The 23793-nt window shown below is 50.9% G+C and overlaps 1 protein-coding gene across 4 annotated transcripts; it reads right to left on the bottom strand.

Annotated features, from left to right (window-relative positions):
• Window positions 1-331: 331 nt before the first annotated feature.
• ODAD4 (outer dynein arm docking complex subunit 4) lies at window positions 332-23538 on the bottom strand. Of its 4 annotated transcripts, XM_060394897.1 has the most exons (13): window positions 23337-23538; window positions 21266-21397; window positions 20874-21024; window positions 20122-20183; window positions 19662-19827; window positions 18104-18328; window positions 17702-17909; window positions 13080-13166; window positions 11797-11955; window positions 11278-11474; window positions 6845-6945; window positions 5180-5264; window positions 332-2448 (listed from the first exon to the last, which is right to left on the bottom strand). In XM_060394897.1, the coding sequence occupies exons 1-13, from the start codon at window positions 23448-23450 to the stop codon at window positions 1937-1939; spliced, it is 2199 nt and encodes a 732-aa protein (XP_060250880.1). In that variant the 5' UTR covers window positions 23451-23538; the 3' UTR covers window positions 332-1936. The 4 variants fall into 4 exon arrangements, 3 of the variants coding, with proteins under 3 accessions (XP_060250880.1, XP_027830319.1, XP_060250881.1); XM_027974518.3 differs by lacking the exon at window positions 11797-11955; XR_009595350.1 differs by lacking the exon at window positions 332-2448 and having other exon boundaries at window positions 6172-6945.
• Window positions 23539-23793: the final 255 nt, after the last annotated feature.

Here is a 23793-nt window from a genome sequence, read left to right as displayed (position 1 = left end):
GAAACTCCACGCTCACTCAGCCCTGGGAGGAAGCTGCGGAGCGCTGCGCCCCGCCCGCTGCGGGCGCGCCAGCCCTGGGCCAGCACCTGTTTGGAGGCGCCTGTGCAGGGGCAGGGTATGGGGGCTGGGGAGCGGGGGTTTGGCCTCTTTTTCTTGCACCCCGGTAATGATGCACTCGGTAAAGAGGCAAGCAGGCACCCCCCTCCCTGGCCCAGTGTAGAGATTAGATTTGAGGCAAGATTGTGCAAGTGCGAAGGCGAATCCTGTCTTTCTTTAAAATTTTGATATTTTACTCATCATCAGGCTGTTGGTTTAAAAAATATTCACAACCTGAAAGCTGAGAGTTGTTTTATTCCGCGGGAATTTTTAGGATTTCAAGCCAGGGAGATAGCATCTCAAGTAACGCTGAGAAAACTGCTCTGAGCAGGCGAGAGTAGGAGCTGCATTATATAGAAGTTTTCCAACAAAGGGCAGGTAATCTGAACGTGGAAAAGATTATTGTTAAAGAAAACCAGGTATCCCAAGTTAAGGAATTTAGAACTTTTCTATGTATGGGAACATGCAAGAGTGTGGACTCACTGAAATCATTCCTTTAATAGGCACCTCAGCTGTTTGGAGCCTGTGTCCTGCGTTTTTCACATCCTGAATTTCCTTTCCTCAGGGCCCAACCGTAGGGAGTGCTTTGGTTTCTGCTAGATTGCAGGTAGTCCCCTTTCTGTGCGCCCTTGGGGCTCACCAGCTCACCTTCCATGGTGGCTGCAATCGCTGCTGGCTGTGACATCCTTGTTTACTGATGTGGCAGGAAATATTCAGTTTCTCAGAGTTCTGCAATTTTTTTTTTTTTTGCGATATTGCGTTAAAATACTGTTTCTCTTGCTTACTGAGTTTTTTGACCCTATGTTCCTTAAAAGTTGCAGCTGAAATGCCTCACTTGCCTCCCCCTAGTCTGGCAGGCCCAAAGTCAGCCTCTGCCCCAATCAAGCCCAACCCTTCCAGGAACTGTGGAGCTGGAACTAGGATGGCAATGGCCAAGGGGCTAAATGGATAAAGCAGTGAGATTCTTAACTCCTCTTCTGGGGCAGCTGGTCAGCCCCGAGGCAGGTACTCATTATACAGAGGATGAAGCAAGTCTGGGGAGCTTGGTTTACTCAACTGTACGCAGGCCCCCAGGGTGGCACAGGTGGGTCCCAAGGCAACTCCTACTCCCAGCTGCTCCCTGTTCTCTGCCAGACATCTTCCTTCTCCCCCTGAGCTCCAAGAGCCCCACCAGTGCCAGCAGGCACTTCGTTCTGTTTTCAAGGCTTCGGGGTTTACAAGTAGGTCTCCCTCGCTGTGTGATGGCTGAGGTTGTCCCATCCTTATTTCTTCCAGAAAGCCTCCCACAGTACCCTGCACAGTGGTACTCAGCAAGATGAGCCAATGGTCAGCAGCTGGGCAGCCATACCTCTGTTCCCAAGCCTTTCTCTTTCCTCCCCACTTTAGGCTTTTTGAGTTCCTTGGAGTTCACCTGTTTCTTCCTCCCCTGAAACCCTTTCTTCTTAGCATCTTTCTCACTTCTCCCATAAGGTCCTCGCACAGGGTCTGGGGGAGAGGACCACATTTCACACTTTGGTGACACTGTGGGTCAGGCCTTGTTTGGGGAGGGGGTCTCCGTGTTTCTCCCCTAGTCAGAATGTCAGCGTTCTGCTCAGCAAGTGGGACTCCCATGCCTATGCAGTCATTCTCTAAGGCTCTTCTGAGAATGGGTGGCGATAAGGAGGCAAAATGACAGACTCGGGGTTTGTAAGAGTGAAAGATACACATTTAAAGGGAAAACAGTAATAGAGACAGGGTGACCTGTGGGACCCAGTCCACATAAGAGACAAATCTCAGCTTGAATGTCCAGTTTAGTAAGACCTCCATGGTCCCTGTGAACACCAGCCTGCTGATCCTAATGCTACTCAGTGGGTTCATCTTCCTTTTCATCTTTTTCTATTTTTTCAGAATTTTCTGTTATTTCCATTTCTTTTGTTTCTCCTGATTCTGTTTTCCCAAGTGCTTCCAACTCTCCTCCGTCAGTTTTTGAAAGGCTCTTCTCTAGTCCTTCTGATTCCCTTGGGCTCGATTCATCTGAAAGGTTTTGATCCAGTTCTGAAGGCCTCCTGTAAATTTCCCTGGTTTCCTCTCTGTTCTGTGCTGTCCTGCCTGGTTCCCCAAACTGTCCTTTGGCAGTGTCTCCTGGACCTCTCTCCTTCACGCCCGATTCTTTCCTCCATGAGGCTTTTTCTGGGTCTTCTCTCTGCCTGTGTTCTGGCTGCCTAGCTGTGACCCCCAAAGTTTCCTTAGACAAGACACCTTCGGGCTGTCTCTCCTGCTCCCACTGCTTCATCACCTTCTCAGGTTCATCTTTGGTTTTCCTCGTTTCCTTCTCCTTTGCTGTCCGTGTTTGATCCAACATAGTGGCATTTTCTGAAAAACAGGAGAAAGGAGAGAAGAGACATGAAGTTTTGTCATGAGAGGCCTGAGACTGAGAAAGGGGAAATCATACATGGCGTCACACTGAATATAATTGGCAAAGCCAACATTTGAACCCAGTACAGTCCGCCCCCAGCCCACATTCTTTCTTTTTCCCTACAAGAACTAGCTCAGGTGCTGGGAAAAGACAGAGGCCTCTCCTCTGGCATCCTCATTCTGCATTTCTCTTTGTCCCTGGGGAGCACACTCATCGTTTGTTGGAAGGTTCCCCTGTAAAAAAAAAGGGAGCAAATTGTGCTGGAAGTTCAGATGCAGGGCAATTTTACAACCCAAGGGATCCTTGCTCCTTGTTTTTACCAGCTATTGGAGAAAAGTTACCAATCTCCTCTTGAGTCTCCTCCACCCTCTTCCTGGAAGTCCTGGTTTCTAAGATGCCAACAGGGACTCTGGATTCAGAGCCAGCAAAAGCTGCTGTTGGCTGTGAAGACACATGCAATGCTGCCACCTGCTGTCCAGGAAGGGAAGTGCCCAGCAGCTGCCTATGCCTTTGGGGGCCTTCCTCAAGTTTTCAGGATGCCTTTCCCAGCATGCTGTCAGCCAGGGAAGGAGGATGCTTGGAGCACCCGCTGCATCCCCTGACATTATTGCTTCTGTGGCTTCTGAGAGCGGCTCCAACGGCATGTGGAGGCAGAAGCAGATCTCTGAGGGGATCCAGCCACCACGTGCAGGCTCTGGGTAATAAAAAGCCGTTATCTGACTGCTCAGGTGCCCGGAAACTCCACACCCAGATTGCCACTGCTGTGCTGGGATCCTAGAGGGCTTCAGCCTTGGTGCCTGGAAGGAGCTCTGTCCTCCCAGAAGCCCCGAGGGAGCCCCAGCCCTAGCTCCCCTTCACTTCAGTGTGGCTGGAAGGAGGGCCCACGGGATCGGGTCGAGTTGACAGAAATAGTATGTGCAGAACCACGGTAAAACCATGGGCTCCAGAGCCAGGCTGTCCACTGTGTGACTTTAACCCGTTGGCCCTGCGTCCTCATCCGTAAAATCAAGCACGTCATACTTGTTTAGGGCTTGCCAGGTGGCGCAGCGTTAAAGAATCCACCTGCCAGTGCATGGGATGTGGGTTTGATCTCTGGGTCGGGAAGATTCCCTGGAGAAGGAAATGGCAATCTACTCCAGTATTCTTGCCTGGAAAATCCCATGGACAGAAGAGCCTGGCGGGCTATAGTCCATGAGGTCACAAAGAGTCGGACACCACTGAGCAACTACACAACACTTATTTCCTAGTGCTCCAGGAGGGATCCGATGAGTCAGCATGTACAAAGCTTAAAAGAGCGCCTGGGCAGGCAGGAAGCCCTGAGTGGAGATCGGCTTATCACCCCCACCACTCTGGGGCCCGGCCCCCATCCCTGCCGACTCCTTAGGGCCTGGAGTCCCAGCCACTTCCTCTTCCCTCACTCCTTTCATGGGGGCCGGTCAGATAGCTAGTGCCTGGGGGGTGGGGGTGGGGATCAAAGGCCTCTTCACTCCCTGGAACTCTTCGGAGAAAGAACGTGGTAAGGCTAGACCGGCACAGTCCTGTCACCTCTGCACCTCTGCCGGCCCTCGGGCCCCCTGTCCCGACCCTGCCCTGCTCACTACTGACCCTGAAGAGCAGCTGCCCACGGTGGGAGCGAGTGTGGCTCCCAGTCAGACTGCTGAGTGACCTGGGCCAATTGTTCAGGCTCCAGTGTCCTCCTCCCTAAGCAGTACCTCCGCCTCCTGGCAGCGAGGATCTAGTGAGATCATTCTGGCTGATGTTAACCCAGTGTGGCCAGCGGTAAGAGCCCCCACAGTGTCAGCTGCTTGCATTCTGCTTCCGTGTTTGCTCCTGTTTCCTGCCTGAAATGCCCTCAGCCTTTCACCTCGCACCGGGAAAACGCCTGGGCATCTTCTGGAGCCTAAAGCGGAAGATTCTTCCTCTTGGAAGTGTTCCCTACCACCCCAGAGAACTGGGAGCGCCCTGCCCAGGCTCTTACAGCAGAGCGCGGCCCCCTGCTCAGGAAACTCAGGTGCCTGGCTTTCCCACTGGGCTGTGGGCTCCTCCAGGGCAGGGGCCGAGCTTCTGTTACCCCCAGAATCTCACACTTCCTGGCAGGTGACAAGTGCTTGACAAATATTTGATGAATTGAAGAAATATGGGAGTATTGGACTTCCCTGGTGGGCCAGTGGTTAAGAATCCACCTGCCAATGCAGGGGACAGAGGTTCGATCCCTGGTCTGGGAAGATCTCACATGCCTCAGAGCAACTAAGCCCAGGCACCACAACTACTGAGTCCACGTACTACAATTACGGAAGCCTGTGCACTTGGAGCCTGTGCTCCAAAACAAGAGAAGCTACCGCCGAGCACCGCAACTATAGGGTAGTCCCCAGTCAACCAGAGAAAGCCTGCGTGCAGCAACAAAGGCCCACCACAGCCAGAGAGTAAAATAAATGATACAATAAACGAATGCATCTTTTTAAAAAATACAGAAGTATGGAAGAAATAGGGCAGACAGCATGGGATCTGACCACAGGCTGAGGGGTCCCCCTCCTGCCTTGGGAACGGCTGCTGGCGGCACAGAAATCAGAATGTTCAGTGGGCAGTGCCAAGCCCAACTGATGGGGCAGCAGGAAGCGGGGCGAGGACAACTGGAAGGAGAGCAGAGGCAGGTTTCTGAAGATGCCGTCTTCCAGCTCCAAAACTCACCTTTCTCCTTCTTTTCTTTGAGTATCTCCCTGTAGTTGGTTTTCTTCAGCTCTTCAATGATGCCCTTATTAGCATCATCCAAGGCCTGTGGGTGAGAGGAGTATCAGTGAACTCTCTTAACGCTGTAGGACCTGTCCTTTCCCCACCCAAGCCCCAACCCTGCCCCCGGCCCCTTCCTCCTGGCTCCTCTGACTACTCCTGCCTGAGGTTCATGGATCCTATGGACTTGGAACTCCCCACGCTAAGTGGTATGAGAGATACACCACTGGGGGTGACTCAAACTCATTTCCCTCAGACTCAGGCATGTTTTAAGGGGTTGCGTCTGTCTGCTGATTCCTAAAGCTTCAGCCAAATTAAAGGAGACAAGGCAAGCCCCTCAGCCTGCAGCCAGGCAGCAAGCCATGGAGGGGACTCAGCAGCACACCGTGGGTGGGGGTGGGGCTGGGGGCTGGCCTGCCTTCAGAGCGGCTTCCAGGGCCTCTGCAGGACAGCCAGGGACTGGGAACTCAGCCTGTGCTGTTTCTTGAGGGCAACGCTGCTCTCTTGCAGCCCTCCCTGTGACTTGCCGTGGGTGGAACACCTCTAGACACTCAGGGAATGTCTACAGCCCCTGGATCGCCAGGCTTGGATGTTCTTGGGCAGTGCAGTCTGCCCCTTGGTATGCTTTCCTGCCTGGAGATGCCAATCAGGGGGTGAGAGGTCAGGGACTAGGTCCCTTGAGGAGCCATTTAGGGCCGTGCGTCTGTTTGGCTTGATGGGCACTTCTCTCTGTCTCCTACTTTCAAAGCCCTGCCCAGCCTCCGAGGTGACCTCGAAACCTCCGCCTCCGTGAGGGGAAAGGCCCAGCTCTGCCTGCCCGCTGGAGTTCTCAGTCTGAGTTCCCTAGTCCCTGCCGCACCAGTCAGGAGTGAGGGACTGTGTTTTCAGCTTCCCGAGGGCCAGGGCCACGTCATCACCTTTGGTGCAATGCCGGAAAGACTCTAGATCTGCACCTTGTGTTACCCAGAGGCCTCACGTGGCAACTGATCACTTGAAATGTGGCTGGTGTGGCTGAGGAACTGAACTGCAACGCTCGTTTACTTCTAACTCCATTTATGCTAAACGCTGCAGGTGGCTAGTGGCCACCTGACTGAGCAGCGCAAGTCTGGACTGGTGAGTGAGGCCATCACGCTCCTTTTCTATTATCTTCTGTGGGGGCTGCACTTTTCCAAGCGCAAGTCCTAAAGTCAGTTTACAGGGTCTCAGCCAGCATTAAAGACAAGGAATGAGAAGAAAAAAGAAAATAGAGTAAGAAATACAGTGTACACAATAAAGGTAAATATGTTTTGTAAAACTTGCTATTTTTCATGTTTTTTCAAATAAAACTATGTGTATTGAGGGGAATTCCCTGGCAGTCCAGTAGTTGGGATGCTGACTTTTACTGCAGTGGGTGTGGGTTCGATCCCTGGTTGGAGAACTAAGATCCCTTAAGTTGCTGTGCAGTGTGGCCAAAACAAAGTTAACAGTATGTGTATTGGTTGGGTTGCTATATAAACTGATGGCAACAACAGACACTGGAAAGCCACTGCCCGACCTAGAAGGTGCTCTGCGGTTGGGGGGAAATAAACATCTGGGGCTGAGGGTCCCGGGGCCTGCCCATCCCCAGCCCCAGAGAGAGAGGCTCACGTTGATGATGGCCTGCTGCGCCTCATTGTTATGGACCAGCTTTGCTCTCTCCAGGGCCTTCTCAAAGTTGTTCACGGCCGATTCGAAGTCCCTCAGCTTCACTGAAGGGCACAAGGGAGCATGAGGATAGTGACATAATATCAGTGTACATATTCAGGGTACAATAGTAGGGTACCAGGGGCCCTCAGGAGCAGCAACACCAGGCTGCCCAGCGCCACCCTTTCCAGACATTTCCTGGGCCACCTCACCACTAGGGAACAGAACCTGGGCACTGGAGCCTTGGATTTCAGGTGCCAAGAGTCAGTGAGGGAAGGGGTCTGTGCCCACATCACGTGTCTCCAGGGGGACAACTCCATCCTGCCCCACTGTTGCCCTAATGGTCTGGGAGTGAGCGACGAGAATGAAGACAGAATGTGAAATCTGGTGCAATGGGTCAGGGGACCAGCAGCCTCTACTGGACTGAGGTGCAGAGTCCACTCTGAATCCAGCTTTTATCCCTAACTGCAGACCATAAGACTTTCTCAGATCTTATCTTTCTCAAGACACATGCCGTATCAATCACATACTCCTAAACAGCATGGACTACACTGACATAGTCCAGAGCTCCTTGCGTTTACCCCAGTCCATTCCCTTCTGGGCTGGTCTTGGGAACAATTAGCAAGTGTGTAGGCAGCGTTCATGCCTGACGCTGACCCAGCATTCCAAGCTGTATGCTTTTATGATCCCAGTCATAATACCTTCTGGGTCTGGCCCTGGGGTTTGTAACAAGGCTATAACTCTAAGAAGACATGAAAAAGAATCATCAATATAGTTTCTTAATATATGCTGTTATTCCAAGTGCTATTTCTGTGAAATTTCTCAAGGCCATGAAATTACATTATTAGGAATTCCCACTATACCCCATCTTTAAATGGTTCCAGGAGAAGACATCTATTTTTTTTTTTCTTTTTTAATGTTTACTCAGATTTGTTAAGAACACTGTGGACACCAAACACAATCTGGCAGGACTGGATGTGACTCTTCATGAGCCAGTGGCTGGGACATCAGTGCCCATGTTGGAATAATCTGAACCCAGGAAGGAAGCAGCCCCCCACCCACCCCAGGGTACTCACCTGACCAGTTAGCACTGGGCCAGGGATGAGGGCTATGAACTGACTGCCTTTGGAAAAACCTTAATTTCAGGAAGGAAGGAGAAAAGTGCTCGCCTGCCAGGGCTGGGAACCCCACACTTCACTCTCTTTACACACCACTGCTTCCGCTTTTTTTAAAAAATTAATTAATTTGGCTGTGCTGGGTTTCAGTTGTGGCATGCAGGATCTAGTTCCCTGACCAGGGATCAAACCCGAGCGCCCTACTTTGGGGGCATGAAGTTCCAGCCACTGGACCTCCAGGGAAGTCCCTCCACTGCTTCCTCTTGTAACTAGCACCCCAAGATCTACCCCTCTCCCACAAACTGCTTTAGGATTCCTGGGGAAAGAAGGGCCTTGGATCCACAGCTCAAATTGCAAAAGGCAATTACATTTGAAAGGTGATTCTAGCATAGTTTGAAAAGTCTGTGGCGTCAACATACATTTCTTTCTCAAATACACATTTGAAAAGAAGAAAACTCACAGTAATGCCTCAGAGGCCTCCATGAATAAATGTCTACGTCATTCTGACATGGTAGGTCAGAATAGGAGTCAACATTCAAGTGAGTGGAAGCATTAAAGACCATTCTATTTGTTTTCAACTGAATCTATAACCTGAAATTATCTCCATTCTGGGGGCCCTTTTCCTCTTCTTTTCCTCACTCTGTGCATCCACAAATCCACACAGGTATATCCATATTTTTGTTGGCTTTTCCAGGGACTAATTGTTTCTTACCACTGTTGGAAACACTTATGGGAAGCTGATGGGGAGGAAGGAAGAAATGAGTATTTCCTGAGAGCTTGTTATATGCTGGTTCCTATTCTAAGTGCTTACATGCGCAGCCATTACCTCATGTCTTCACACTATGAAGAAGATACGTACACACTATACGTGTCAGTCGTGTCCGACTCCTTGTGACACCATGGACTGTAGCCCTCCCAGGCTCCTCTGTCCATGGGATTCTCCAGGCAACAATATTAGAGTGGGTTGCCATTTCCTTCTCTAGCATACATACTATAATTATCCCTATTTGCAGAGCCCAAGATCTGCCCGCTTGGCCAGGCTGCCTCTATAACCCAGGGGCTCTTTGGCTGCTGTGTTGGACTGGACTTTTCCACCATACAGCATGGAAACTGAGGCCAGTAGTGAGTGGCCTGCTCCTCCAGAGGCCCTCAGAGCCTAACAAGACCTCATCAGGGACAGGAATTCCCTGGTGGTCCAGTGGTTAAGACTTCACGCTTTCACTGCCAGGGCCCGGGTTCACTATCTGGTCAGGAACTAGGATCCTACAAGCCCTGTTGCAGTGCAGCCAAAAAGCAAACACAAAAAAAGTCATCACAGAAACAGCAAAGGGTTCTAGGAAAAGGCACAGTAATCACATCTTCCCCAGTTTCAAGCTTTCAAGTGGTTTTTTCCTCTATGTTTTTAGGAAAGAATCCACGATGTGTAAGGAAGCCTGAGAGGCCCTGTGGATCTGGCTCTTCACCAGCCTCCCTCCTCCAGACTTTCCTGGCCCCCAGAAGCTCAACACTGGTCTCCATCAGTTTCTTAAATCAGCCAAACTCTTGCCCACCTCCCTAAATGCGGTTCCTTTGGCGGAAAAGTTCTGCCTTCAGAACTTGGAACTGGTGCCTTTGTGTTCTTAATGATTCTGCTTTAAAGTTACTCCTCAGGGACTTCCCTGGTGATCCAGCGGTTAAGAATTCGCCTTGCAATGCATGGGACGAGGGTTCGATCCCTGGCCATGGAACTAAGATCCCACATGTCTCAGAACAACTAAGCCCACAAGCTGCAACTACCAAGCCCACACACCACAAAGGAGTACCTAGCTGTGAAAGACCCACGTGATACAGTGAAGATCCCATGTGCTGCAACTGACACCCAGTGCAGCCAAACAAATAAATATTAAAAAATAGTCACTCCTCAGATAGGAGGGCAGGAACAGTTACCAATTTTGCTTCCTACTGTATGCCCAGCTTTGGTGCCTAGAAGGTGCCAGGAAAGCATTAATGATGTGAGTAAGTGAATGAGTGATGAGACCCGTGATCAGAGTGCCTGTCATGCTTACCCCCTCTCTGGGGTCAGCCGTGTGCCCAGGGCAGGGCAGGTCCGAAACTGAACAGAAGACCCAGCTCCGCGGCTTCCTTATTACTGTGGCCTAGAGCTACTTCTCCTTTTAAACTTGTATTGTGAAATATTTCAAATATACAGAAAAGTCAAAGGAATAGTATCATGAATCCCCATTACTCATCACCTAGATTCAAATATCATATGATGTCACTTCCATGTGGAATCTAAAAAAATGATACACGTGAACTTATTTACAAAACAGAAACACCCAGAAAACAAACTTATCAAAGGGGAAAAGGTGGGGAGGGATAAATTAGGAGGTTGGGATTAACATATATATTAATACACTACCGGGGGAGCCCGGTGGGCTGCCATCTATGGGGTTGCGCAGAGTTGGACACGAACGAAGCGACTTAGCAGCATTATATATAAAATAGATAATCAACAGGGATCTACTGCACAGCACAGGGAATTCCATTCAATACTCTGTAATAACCTACATGGGAAAAGAATCTGAAAAGAATAGATATATGTATTTGCATAACTGAATCACTTTGCTGGTCACTTAAAGCTCACACAACATTGTAAATCAACTATATTCTAATATAAAAGTTTTTAAAAATTATCAGAACATTGCCAATCCTGTTCCATCTGTTCCTCCTCACCCCTATTCCTTGCTGTTTTATTAACAAGCCCATTAACTGTATTGAAATATGATTCACTCAGTATAAAATGTACCCCTTTGTAAGTACACAGTTCAATGATTTCTAGAAAATTTATAGACTTGTGCAATGAACACCACAACTCAGCTTGAGGACTTTCCCAGCCCCCTAAAAAAGCGCCCTCTCGAGACCTGGGGCAATCTGCAGCACCACTCAGAGTCTCCGTTTCCCAGCCTATAAAAGGAGGACAATACCTCCAGCACTCGCTTGCAGAGTGATTACAGCGAGAATGCATGTATAAAGGCTACTGAGCCAAGAGGAGTGCAGCTGTTTCGATGAGGATGTGACACTGTGCTGGCCTGCCTGCAGCTCAGCTGAGTTCCTCAAGGGCAGGGCAGTTCTCTGGGTCTCCCAAGCCCTAACTGAGTGTAGCTTAGAGTAGGCACTATACACACTGGTCAAAACACGGGGGTTTATCCCCACTCTCAGAATCAGGATTTGTCTGGCCCATCAGGAGGGAAAGTTCAGCGCGGGCGTCACGGCAGGGCCTGAGGGCTGGGAAGGGCACTGTACCTTGTGCCTGCGCCACCAGGACGCTGGCATTCAGCTGCCACTCCATGTCCCCTTCTTCCTCGGCGCACTGTTGGGACTTCTCACCGTAGCTCTGGGCCTCCCAGGCCTGGTCTAGCTCCAGGTAGCAGCGGCCAATCTCATGGAACAGCCAGGTCTTCTCCAGGGTGGTTTTGGCCAGAGGGATCTTCTCCTCCCACCTGGAGACACCAAGAACTGGGTCAGAGTCCTCCACTCAGGCCCTGTACTCGGACTTAGGAGGCTGGGCTTCCTACTGGTGGCAGAAGGAAAACTGTCCTCCAACTACCAGTTCTTTTAGGTGCAGGAGTGGAGCTAACAAGCACTATCATATTTTTTAAACTACCAGGGTTATTTTGGTGCATCTATAGAATTGGCTTTGATACCACAGTTGAAAATAATGCTTGTAAAATAGCATTTGAAATAACTCCATAACCTTTGAAAGTCAAAGTGAATTTGCTCAGTTGTGTCCGACTCTTTGCAAACCCAAGGACTGTAGCCTACCAGGCTCCTCCATCCATGGGATTTTCCAGGCAAGAGTACTGGAGTGGGTTGCCATTTCCTTCTCCACGGGATCTTCTCGATCCAGGGATCGAACCCAGGTCTCTCTCATTGCAGGCAGACACTTTACCATATGAGCCACCAGGGAAGGCCACACATAACCTTTAAGAATATGATTAAGCACATTTAAGAGAAAATCAACACAATGAAAAAGACTGGGATGAAAAAACAAAATATCAATAAAAGTCAGAGGAGAATCAGAATGAACACTTGTCTTTGGATGGTGGGACTGAAGACTTCCTCATCTAATTTTCTATATTTTCCAAATGAATAATTTAAGGTTAAGCACATCTGACTCTCTGCGACCCCATGGACCATACAGTCCATGGAATTCTCTAGGCCAGAATACTGAAGTGGATAGCCTTTCCATCCTCCATGGGATCTTTCCAACCCAGGGATCAAACCCAGGTCTCCCTCATTGCAGGCAGATTCTTTACCAGCTCAGCCACCAGGGAAGCCCCACATTAAGCACATATTTACTATAAAACATTTTATTATGAAAAGACATGAATGGGGAGGTGAATGCTCACATGCTTCTGTCTTTTGGCACACAGGCGCCAGGGGCCACTGGGGAAACCAAATGACCTGGAGCACCAGGCTCCGGTCAACAAGTCTGTTCTAGTCAGGCAACGAATGCCTGAAGCACAATTTCTCTCTGCAGTCAAGCCCGCCCCTAAGGCTCCGAGGGGCTGAATCACCCCACTGGAGCAGGTCACCAGCCCCAGGGTTGGACATCAAAAGTCCATCAGTTAAGGTCTCTAGGGAGCTCAGGCTCCATTCCCAGTGACCCCCATGTGGCTGCAGAGAATCACAGAATAACCTCCGAAGAACTCCCAGAAGTCAATGGTCCAGCCAGTCATGAACTTGGCCAGAGGTGAGGGTTGCCTGGAGAACTTGTTAAAATCAGATTCCTGAGCTCCAGCCCAGACCTGTAGAATGAGAACGTCCAGGGGAGAGGCTCGATAATGCACACGCCTAAAAACAAGTGTCCTGATGTTTGTCAACGGGAAATTAGGAGAAAATGCTGATTCTATTCTACTTATTAATATAGCTGACGAGCCTGAGTTTACAAAGTGGCTTTCTCCTGGTCGCCTAGCATAGCCAGGAGCCAAATTCGGGTCTTCCGATGCCTCTTTGCCTGACGTCCTGCCCCAGGCTGGGAGTCCAGGGGGAAGTTGGGATGTCCTAGCCCTTGAGTACGGAGGGGGTGGTCCTGGGTCACTCACGTGTCAATGGCTTGTTGGAATTTCCCAACTCTGGCAAAAACCCTGCCAATGTTGTCCAAAGCTCTGGACTTGGCATCAGGAAGATCGCTGTAGGGAAGGAGCAAGACAAGGTCATTCTAGGCACTATGGAAACTAGAAAGAAGGTAAAGACGGGCCAGTTGAAGGGACAATGCCCAGGCTGGCAAGGCTGAGGTACCCTGGCCCTCTTGTGGGAATGGACATTATCAGAATCTCTCTGGAGGGCAAACAAGCAACAGCCTACAAAGACACCCCTTTGGTCCTGCAACTCCCCTTCTAGAAATTTACCTCCAGAAGATAATGTGACAAGAATGCTCATTAAAATATTGTTTATAATAATAAACGGTGGAAATAATCTAAATGCAATCAGTGCAATTTTTGCATACAAAAAACGTCCTTGATACATTTAAGGTAAAAAATCAGATTATGAAAAAAAAGTCAGAATATAGGAGCTCGCACAATATCCGATGCCATATTTGTATTAAAAATGAATGTGCGGGAGACTTCCCAAGTGGTCCAGTGGTTAAGAATGTCAATCCAAGGGACACAAGTTCGATCCCTGGTCCAGGAAGATGCCACCAGCTGTGGGGCAATGAATCCCGAGCTCTAGAACCTGTGAGCCGCAACTACTGAAGCCTGCATGCCCGAAGACCTGTGGTCTGCAACAGGAGAAGCTGCTGCAAGAAGCCTGTGCATCGTAACTGGAGAGTAGCTTCCGCTTGCCACAACCAGAGAAAGCCTGTGTGCAGCAACAAAGACCCAACGCAGCCAAAAATACATTTTTAAAAAATATCTCCTTCCCAACAAATAAACCAAGAAACCCAACCTGAGCCCCCTCCACAGCATCCCCTCCATTCCCTCCTTCCCTGGCCAGCTCCCCCTCTTCCCATTGTCCCCCAGCCCTTCAGCCCCTGACCCCCAGCGGCAGGAAGCTCTGTTCGATTCCCTCTCCTCACAGGGCTGGGCTGCCTTCTCATGTGCAAATCTGACCAAGCTCTCCCTCCACCCACAGACATACCCACATGTGTCTGCGGTCTCACTGGAGCTCTGTGTGTGCTGGAAAAGGGGAGCAGCCTCAGTGGCTGCCCAGGGATGCGGTTACGCACGTTATTGCAGGCGCCGAAACACCTTTCTCTGAAGCCATTCGAAGAATGAGACGTTCCTTTCCAAGACACAGGCTTTTTAAAAAGAAGACCCACAGAAATGGGTCATTTCTGTTTAAAAAAACTCCTACGGGGAAACTTCCCTGGTGGCCCAGTGGCTAAGACTCCATGTTCCCAATATGGAGTCGGGGGAGGCGCCCTCGGTGTGATCCCTGGTCAGGGAACTAGATCCCACCTTCCACCACTAAGAGTTTGTATGTTCTATCAATCCCGCATGCTGTAACCAAGACCCGGCACAGCCACATAAAGGAATATATACTTTTTTAATGCTATGTGTGTGTACATGCACATAAATACGCAAGTCAATATGTTGCAAAGGGGCCAGGAGGACATTATCTCAACGTGGCCCCCAGACTGGGGAGAGGGGAGACGTCTGAGTCCTGCTCTCAGCACCACACGTCCGGGGTCAAGTACAGCGCCTCTGGGACTGGTGTGAGAACAGACTCCTATCGGCCCTCACTACCTCAGCGTGGCCTCCCCTCCTCCCACTCCCCACAGGTCCTGGCCACCCCAACACTACCTGGTGCACCCCAAACCCCCCACCCCTGCCCTGTCCCTCTGCCTTGGGGGGCCAACCCCTGGTCCTATCTCCCCCTTCTCTCAGAGGCTCCCTCATCTCCCCTCTCTGGGGCTCCTGGGCCGTGTTTGCAGCTCTGATGCTGGCTCCCCCTTCCAGAGTGGCTGCTCTGTTGTGGTGTGAATAAATATGTTGATTTACTCATAACAGTAATGTGCACTAAGCTAACTAAGTAATGTGTACTAAGATGTGCAGCATGGGGAAAGCCTGCAATCAAATCATCTATACAGTAATCAGGGAAAGAAATGAGGGCTGACTAAGGTCACTGGAAAAGCTACTCAGACTAGTCGGATTTGAGCCACGGCTGTAAGGATGGTAGTCTTTGGAGGAGGGGGTGAGGTTGATCTGATTGAGGAAGCATGTGGGGCATACACATGAGACTCACGGGTGAGACTGGAAGCCTGTGGACAGAGCCTGAGAAGGAACCAACATTGCTGCAGGGACACCTCTGTTTATGCAATCAGCCACTAAGCTCATATTCAATGCATGTCCATTATGGGGCAGGGGCTGGGGAGAGAAAGGGAACAGAGAAGTCTAAGGTCTATCAGGCAGATGAAACGTGTGGCATGTGCGGGGGGAGCGTGGACGAGGGCTGCTAGGTCACTCTGGGCACATGGAGGTCTTTCCCTGGGGGGAAAGCACTTCTTTACAATCTGAAGGACAGGGAGGAGGGAGCTGATGAAGAAAGCACTGGCAAAAGAGAAGGCTGAGTAGGAGCAGAGCCATGCGCTGTTGCCAGGGTTCAGGATGCCCAAGGGCCTGGAGACAGCCGAGTCAACAGAGATGAGGAGAAGTCAGGTCAGCAAGGGCGGGGCGGGCACTGGGACTGCACCTCACTGCTGGACATGTTTTGCACTGAAGGGCCAGCTGGGCGGCAGGAAACCCAGGTCAGAGGAAATAGGCAAGAAGTGAGGAAGACGTGGATGGAGCTGTGGGAGGGGAACAGAAGGGAAGATTCTCTCGATAGGAGGAAGAGGCATGGACAGGACATGGCAGGCTGGTGTGGATAGCAAAGGAAGGGAGGTGTCTGGGAAGCCACCTGGGCTCCTTCCTGGGGACAACGCAGCCACCAGTGCCATTCTCCCAGAAAGGGAGCCCTGGAGCAAGAGGTCTTGAAGGAAGATGATGGATTCCACTTTGGATATGTCAAACTGGGGGCTCCCATGGGACATCAAGTGGAAATGCCTCAGACTCTGCGGGATATGCAAGTTCTGAGAGCTCGGAGGGGAGGGCTGGCAAGATGTGAAGATTTATGTTTAAGGCATGGGAAAAGACTGGATCCAAAATATTGTCTAGAAAGAAAGAAAGTGAAGTCGCTCAGTCGTGTCCAACTCTTTGCGACCCCATGAACTGCAGCCTACCAGGGTCCTCTGTCCATGGGATTTTCCAGGCAATACTGGAGAGGGTTGCCATTGCCTTCTCCAGGGTATCTTCCCAATCCAGGGATCGAACTCCGGGTCTCCCACATTGCGGTCAGACGCTTTACCATCTGAGCCGCCGCCAGGGAAGCCCTAAATACTGTCTATATTTATTTAATCCTCAAATTCCCCATGAGGCAGTATTATCATGCCTTCATTAGAGATAAGGAAACGGAGAGTGAGCAACTTAAAACCACACTGCTTCTAAGTGCCCCAGGCAGCAATTAAAGCCAGGTCTATCTCCGAAGTTAGCTGTTGTTTGAGAACCAGGAATGCCCAACACGAGATTCTGGCTCTGCACAGTGGGAGGCCGGTAAGAAATGAACTGGAAATGGACAGACAGCTTATAGGGTTCTGGTGACTGAGGAGAGGACACGAGGTGGGTGTGTTCTGGAAATCCAGTTTGACCCAAAGAGTGGCCTGACATTGGAGGGTTGGGCAGAAGTGGATTCAGAGAGGGCCCTGAGTGACCAGGAAAGGCCCATTTGCTTTGAACCTGCGGGCAGTGAGAGGCCAAGGCCTGTTTGTCAGCAGGAAAACAGTTGACAGGTAAGAAGCAGTGCGTCTCTGGAGGTGACTTATGAGAGCGGCTGGAGACGGAGAGGCGAGGGCTGACCCGAGTGGGCATGGGAGGATGGGAGGCTGAGGGGGCTCAGAACTGCGGGGCGAGTAAAACTGGGCAAGACAAAGTCATGAACGACTCCAGAGGTTGGAACTAGGGTGCCCAGAAAGGGATGGTACCTCTGGGGGTGGGCATCAAGTCTTGGGAAGAGTTGGTTCCTATGAGAGCTGACGTTACAATAGTCATCATGGATACACAGTGCTGTTGTGAGATCTTTATGTGAATTTCTGCATGTCATTCTCCTTCTCACCCTACTGAGTAGGGGCTACCACTGTGCCCCTTTGACAGAGGCTGAGAGAGGTTAGTTAAGTGCCCTGCCTAAGGCCCAGCAGCTGGGAGGTACAGCTCAGAAGCCTAAGCTCTTGGGACTTTCCTGCTGGTCCAGTGGCTAAGACTCTGTGCTCCAATGCAAAGGGCCCAGGTTCGAACCCTGGTCAGGGAACTAGATCCCACATGCTGCAATTAAATGATCCTGCATGCCACTGCGGAGACTAAAGATCCTGCAGGCTGCAACTGAGACCTGGCGCAGCCAAACAAATAAATAAAATGATAAGCATTTAAAAAAAAATAAAAATATACCTAAGAGCCAAACCACAGGGAGTTTTTTGGAGTTTGGGGCCTGTATCCTCCCTCTTTGTGGCAAAAAAGCTGATAGTCTAGATGTGCCCTTATCCTAGGGAGGTGGCTCCTCAATCCAGGGTATCCACTTCAAGCACGCAGGCAGAAAGCAGGGGCTCAGCCCCCAGCCCCAGCAGCCCCAGTGAAAGGTCAGTATGTAGCTGGGCCTTGGCCACTTGGCTTTCTGAGCCCGTGCAGGCACTCACTACTCCTTGGCGATCTCCAGGTCCTTCCTGTGGCTCTGCAGGGCCGCTACCATCTGCCCCAGCTCGATCTGGGCATTCCCTATGCAGCTGTATAGGTTTCCCACCAGTTCATCCTTGTTGGGCACCTCCTCTTTGTTCCATTCCAGTACCTTCTTCAGCACTTTCTCAGCTTTCTGAAGGCTGCCTTCAGCACTGCCGCTAGTCAGCACTGGGAAAGGAAAGAGGTGTTATGGAGGGGGGAGCAGTCTCCCCCTGGCCGACAGAAGAGCCTGCATTCTAACCCCCCCACCTCCCGCCCCAGTAGATTCCATCCACCCGCCAAGCGAAGCCAGGGGGCTCCAGCTGCCATGTGGCTCTGGCCCCAACTGGCCATGGGCCAGCCCTTCTGAGAATACCACCCACACATGTCAATGTCCTCCAGACTCTTGAGGATGTAGCGGGCTGTCTGCGAGGGACGGCGTTTGCGGTCCCGCAGCCACCTCTCTTGCATCAACTTCCGGTCCCGCTCCCTGGCGTAGATGGGTTTCTGCTGCCGCCAGAAGTCACTGCGCGTGTCCAAGTAGTTGATGCCCGTCATGATGAGGTCCTCCACGGTCAGGCCATGCTTGATGGTGCCTCTGATCAGATCTGTGGGGAAGGGGGTGGGGAGGAGTCAACTAGAACAGGGATTCAGGGGAGTCACCCCCTCTCAACTGAAGGTGTCCCTGGGGGGACCTCGACCTGGAACTGTGGGACAGTAAGGAAATCAAGAGCACCTGGGTGGGAGAGGGGGGTCTATCTGGGACCAGATGAAGCCAGAGCCCCCTCTTTGTGGCACTCCTATGGTACAGGGCTTAGGGCATAGGCCCCTCATGGCAAGACATGACGAGCTAGCAGAAGCAGCAGCTGGTGGATTGCTTTCTGAGAGGCTTCCAGCCCTCAGGGCTCCTTTATTTCAAGCTGTCCTCAGAGTAGTCGGAGTAGAAACGCATAACCTGGCCCCGGCTGCCAGTGCCCAGTGAGTCCCTGGGTGCCAAGTGGGCCAGGGAAAACTGGGAGCCAGAGGGGCATGCCCAAGCTCTCTTCGCTCACCTGAGCAGAGGTCAGAAACGGGAGTAAAGCTGCAAGGCCTTTTGGGTAACATGTGGGCCACCTCTTCCCTCCCTGGAAGCTCCTCTATATAGAGGGAAGCGTCCAGGCCTGTTCAGAGGAGATGGGCCAGCCGTGAAGTTGCCCCTGAGATGCAACCCGAAGGGAATCCTATAGAGGACCTTGAGACGTCAGTTCTGGAGAAAAGCCCTTGGATTTGAGAGTGATCCCTGTGCAGGCTCAACAGCTTAATGGCAACACTCCCACCACCAGTGTTCATACGAGATATTCACTTCAAGGCGCCTTCCTATTTCTTGTTCCCGCCAGTGTGGTGCAGCAGGAAGAGTGTGGAACTGGAGGTTAGGAGGTCTGGGCGCTGCTGTCAACTCCACCACTAACTTGCTTGTCACCTTGGACAAGTTACTCCCCATTCAGGGTCTCTCTTTCCTTACCGATAATAGAAGGGATTAGACCAGATGAGATTTTAGGACATTCTAATTCCACAGTCCTGGGAGTCCCTTGTGAGCACCTCTGAGCTGGATTCCCTTGCCCTTGGAACACATTGAAGGCTCAGGGGGGTGCCCCTTCAGGGACCAAGGTGGTAAAGAAACCGAGATCTCTAGCGTTCCCACCCAGGGTACCAGAGCACTTAAGAGCACTGGTTCTGAAACTGGACTTCTTGGCTTCCAATCTGAGAGCCGCATCACTGAGTTATGTAACCTCCCTATGCCTCAGCTTCCTCATCTGTAAAGTGAGAACAGCAGTGGAACCTGTCCAGAGGAACGTGTCAGCAAATATCGTTTTATAGGCTTTGCCTCTGGTTCATATGTTAAGCATCCACCCCAGGTTTTCTTTGCCCTGAATTCCCTGCTGCAAACAAAGTGTCCGACACCTTCGTCCAACAGGAGCTTCTCCAGGTACTCCTTGTCCACGTAGAGTTCACCCAGGAGCTGGCGGACAATCTTCTCGCTCTTGAGCGAGCCCTTCCGCTTGCTCTCTCTCTTGGGGTGGTGTACGAGCTGTCTCACGGGATGAGGCTTCTGCTGGGCTCGCATACTCTGGGAAGATGGAGCAGTACCCCCACAGAGTCTTAGAAAGGAGCCCAGAGCACCAGCCAAGACCCCCCGAGCCTGTGATCCCAGACCCCTCCCTCCAGGACCTCTGTGTGCGGAGAACCATGGAGGATGTCTGGTATGGGAACAGCTCGTGGGGGCTGGGGCAGAACCCTCTGACCACCTGTGCTGGGCAGGAGCTCCTCACTCGCAGGCACTGAGAGCCACTGAACCCTGTGCTCCTCAGGCACATGGGGCCTCTGCCCTTTGAGGGAGGTGGAGTCAGAGCCAGGCCCTTACCTCAGCCTGCTTGCTTAAGAAGGACAGATCCCCTTTGTTCTCCAGTTTAATAGAAGAGGGACCTGCAAAGACAGAAGCTGGGGCTCAGGCCGGCAGTGGCCTTAGGCACAACCTATCACACATTTTATGTGGAAATAGTTGGCCGTTGGTGGGAGGGTGGAACTCTCTCTCCGAGCAGCCAAGCCACTCCCACTAGCCCAAGGCCACATTTCCAAACAAAGACAGGCCCTGGGTACCAGGGCCCCTTTCCATTTACACACTCTGCCACCCACAGTGGCAAGCCCCCCTGCACCCCTCCTCCCCCTGCCACCCCCCCACTCTCCCACCCACACCCCCCCCCGCCCCCCGTCACCTGCACACGATGAACTGATGGGAGAGCCAGCCCCTGGTGCATGTGTGGTAAGGGAGGAAGGCAGGGGCCAGGGAAGGCCCTTCTCAGAACCTCATTCTGTACTATGACACCAGGCCAAAAAGAGGCTTACTCTTCTGGACTGGGGTGAGTGAAACGGTGTTATTCATCTGATTTCAAAGAGAAACAGATGCTGCAGTGCTCAGGACAGTGGACTGGAGACTAGTCCTCCCAGTGGACAGTTTCTAATCCTCAAGAAAATCAGGAGCACCCAAATCTAAGCTGGGGGCTCCCTGTAATCCTCCCAGTGGTGGGTGTTCACCCAGTGTACCTGAGGTCTCCCTCCAAACCTAAGGATTCCAAGAACCTCCCAAATAAGCACATAGGCCCCGTGGTCACTCACTTCCCACCGAGTTGTTGATGGCTTCCTGGGCTTTCTGAATCCCAACTTTGAATTCCCGATCAGGCCTCAGCTTATAGCCCCGATGGTAGAAAACCAAGGCAAATTCGAAGTCACCCATGGTGTACAGAGTCTCGGCCTTTTGTAAAATCCCCTGAAATGAGAGGAAGTCAAATCAAAGGGAACAGACAAAGCCTGCACAGACTCAGGTGTGGTGGAACGTAAGGATCCCTGGGTTGAGAACAAATGTTGGGATACAGGGGCAGAGGCAAGTGATCTATGAAGGAACACAACAGTAAACTCCAGGCAGTCTACTGGCTCTCTAACCATCAGAGGCTGCTGCAGGTAGCGGCAGTGAGAAAAGCGAGAAGGAGTCCTCCCACCCCAACAGTCACCTTGCAGAAAGTTGGGTCTCCCTGGAGTGAAGCCTCAGCATCTTCCAGGGATTTTTCCAGCTCTCCCATCTTGAGGAAGCACTTGGAGCGGGCAACCAAGCAGTTCTTATCTCCACTCTGAAGGTGAAGAGCCTGAAGAAGGAACCACTCAGATTAACAGGCATCTGGCAGGGAGCGGTAAGAAGCTGGACTGGACACAGCAGCCCAAATCCTTCTGCCAGAGTTTCAGGGGGACTCCATGGGCCAGCAAACAGGTCTTCTTTGGATCCTTTTAGACTAAAACCAGTACCACACTGATCTCTGCTTAGTCAACTAGGTAATCTGCGGGTAGTCATCATTCACAAGGTATCTTGGAAACTACTGGTTGAGATGTGAGAATATACTATACTACCCAGTGGATATACTGAACTTCCCCAGTATCTGGGATTCCTCCAGTTCACTTAGAATCCTAGGGTGTTTAGTGCTTAACAAATTCAACCATGAACCTGAAATGGTTGTACAACACATTCAAAATACTACTTGAAGGGGACTTCTCTGGTGGTCCAAGGGGCAAGAATCAGCTTTGCAATGTAGGGGTTGTGGGTTCAATCTCTGTTCGGGGAACTAAGATCCAACATGCCACACGGCAGCTAAGCCCATGCAGCACAACTACTGAACCCGGGTGACGCAATTAGAGAATCCGTGTGCCACAAGATCCCATGACACAAGGGACAACATAATGAAGATCCCATGGGCTGCAACTAAGACCCCACGCTGCCAAATAAATAAACATTTTAAAACCAATACTATTTGAAGACCAAGCATTCTGAAGGCTAACAAAATGGATTTTAGGATGATCTGCAACTTGTGTTACCCATTATACATGCCCTCTCTTTTTATATAGCTTGTTGAGAATGAATCATTGTTTCAGGGGATTAAGATGAAAATGCCAGGCAAAAGGAAACTGTGATTTTGGACCCAAAGTGGGAATGGAAAGCTTCTCCTTGTCCCCATGTCCTTCCTTCTCCTGTCCGAGATCATTACATAGTCTGCAGTGTGATGTTCTTCCTAAGGCATCAGACTGTACCCACCTCCGTCTAAGACCTTCCTACTTTTCCAGAAAGAGCCTTTCTTTCCTAGAAAAGACCACTTCTCACCCAAAGCTAAAAGCCCTTGTGGTGTTTTTTTCTACCTGAGCTTCTCCAAGATGAAACAGTTTCTAGAAAAAGGAGAATGGATGGGGCTCCTGAACTTAATTGCTGGTCCATCTCATCCATTATTTCTGGTTTTAGGATGCGGTTGGTGATCCAAAGGGACTAAAGACTCTAGGTAGCAACTGAGAAGTTTGATTTTAGAAGGAGTCTTGGGACACGTTAGAGAGCTATGCTACCACCCCATTATTTGTAACAAGTGGGCTATTTGTTGTAAAAAAAACAGTCATAATAAAACATCCAATAGCTTATTTGCAAGACAGTACAGTAGTGTATGATGGTAAGGTTAGCACCTCAGCACTGAAGTCTGACTGCCTGAGTTTGAATCCCTCCTCTGCCACCTGCTAGTTCAGTGATCTTAGGCATGTTACTCAACTTCTATAAAAGCTTTCTTACCTTCAAAATGGCATAATAACAGCACCTCCCCCTAAGCTTGCCACTTAGCAGTGTGTCTGGTATCCAAAAACAGCGCTCAACTGTTACCGCCTTAGGGTGGGTTGGGACAATTTATACTACAGTAAAGTTTTATAATGTTATTTACTGACCGACCACCTTCAATAAGCAGCTGTGTGCCAGAGACTTCCCTTCTGCAAGCAGCCCCCTAGCCAACCTCCTAGCCAGTTATGGGAAACTGAGGAAGGAGACCAATTACGACACATTTGAGCAAAACTGTAGAAGACGGGGTCACTGTTAGCGCAGAGGTTGGTAATTAACAACCAGGTAGAATACAAATGGGAAATGGTAGAAAATGGCTAAACAGGGGTTTATCTTTGACAGCGGTGCATCAATCAGTAACAATGGAATAGTGGAAACAACAGGGTGGTCCAGGCATCATCAAGACCTCAGTGATGGGTAGCTGAACGTTTCAGAGCACGACTCACATTGCTGAAGCTATGGGCGGCTTTAGCGAACTCCCCGCATAGATACAGCCGCTCGCCCTCCGCCATGTAAGATGGAAAGGTGCTTCGCAAGACTTCATTTTCTGGGTCCGCCATGGTGACGGAATTCGGAGACGCTGAAGCGGAGAAAGGAAGGAAAAGAAGCCTGAGAACCTGAGTCTGGTTTGTGGAAGCTCCGTCTCTTAGCAACCGGGAGACGTAAATTACTTCCGGCCCCCATCCCCCACCCCCGGCTCGAGCGCGGGGCGGAGTCCGGGTCGCAACCGCCGCCTGTGTAGCTGGTGCCTAGGAAGCCGCGAACTGCTTGGACCACGACGAGCGCGTGGCTATTCGCTTCAAGGAGGCCTCTTTGCGACTTGTAGTGTTGGCAGTTGCACGCTCCATCGGTTCTTCCCGGAGTTGCTTCGCATTCAGAAGCCACAGTCAGGAAAAAAAAAAA

Source organism: Ovis aries, chromosome 11 (assembly GCF_016772045.2).
Source record: "Ovis aries strain OAR_USU_Benz2616 breed Rambouillet chromosome 11, ARS-UI_Ramb_v3.0, whole genome shotgun sequence".
In the NCBI taxonomy this organism is placed as follows: domain Eukaryota; kingdom Metazoa; phylum Chordata; class Mammalia; order Artiodactyla; family Bovidae; genus Ovis; species Ovis aries.
This window is presented reverse-complemented; position numbering and strand designations above follow the sequence as displayed.

Coding starts and splice junctions, on each gene's coding strand:
- ODAD4 (XM_060394897.1), bottom strand. CDS start 23,450: ATGGCGGACCCAGAAAATGAAGTCTTGCGAAGCACCTTTCCATCTTAC. Junction 19,828..20,121: donor TCTTAAGCAAGCAGGCTGAG/GTAAGGGCCTGG, acceptor CCATCTTCCCAG/AGTATGCGAGCCCAGCAGAA. Junction 18,329..19,661: donor GAAGCTCCTGTTGGACGAAG/GTGTCGGACACT, acceptor CCTTCCCCACAG/ATCTGATCAGAGGCACCATC.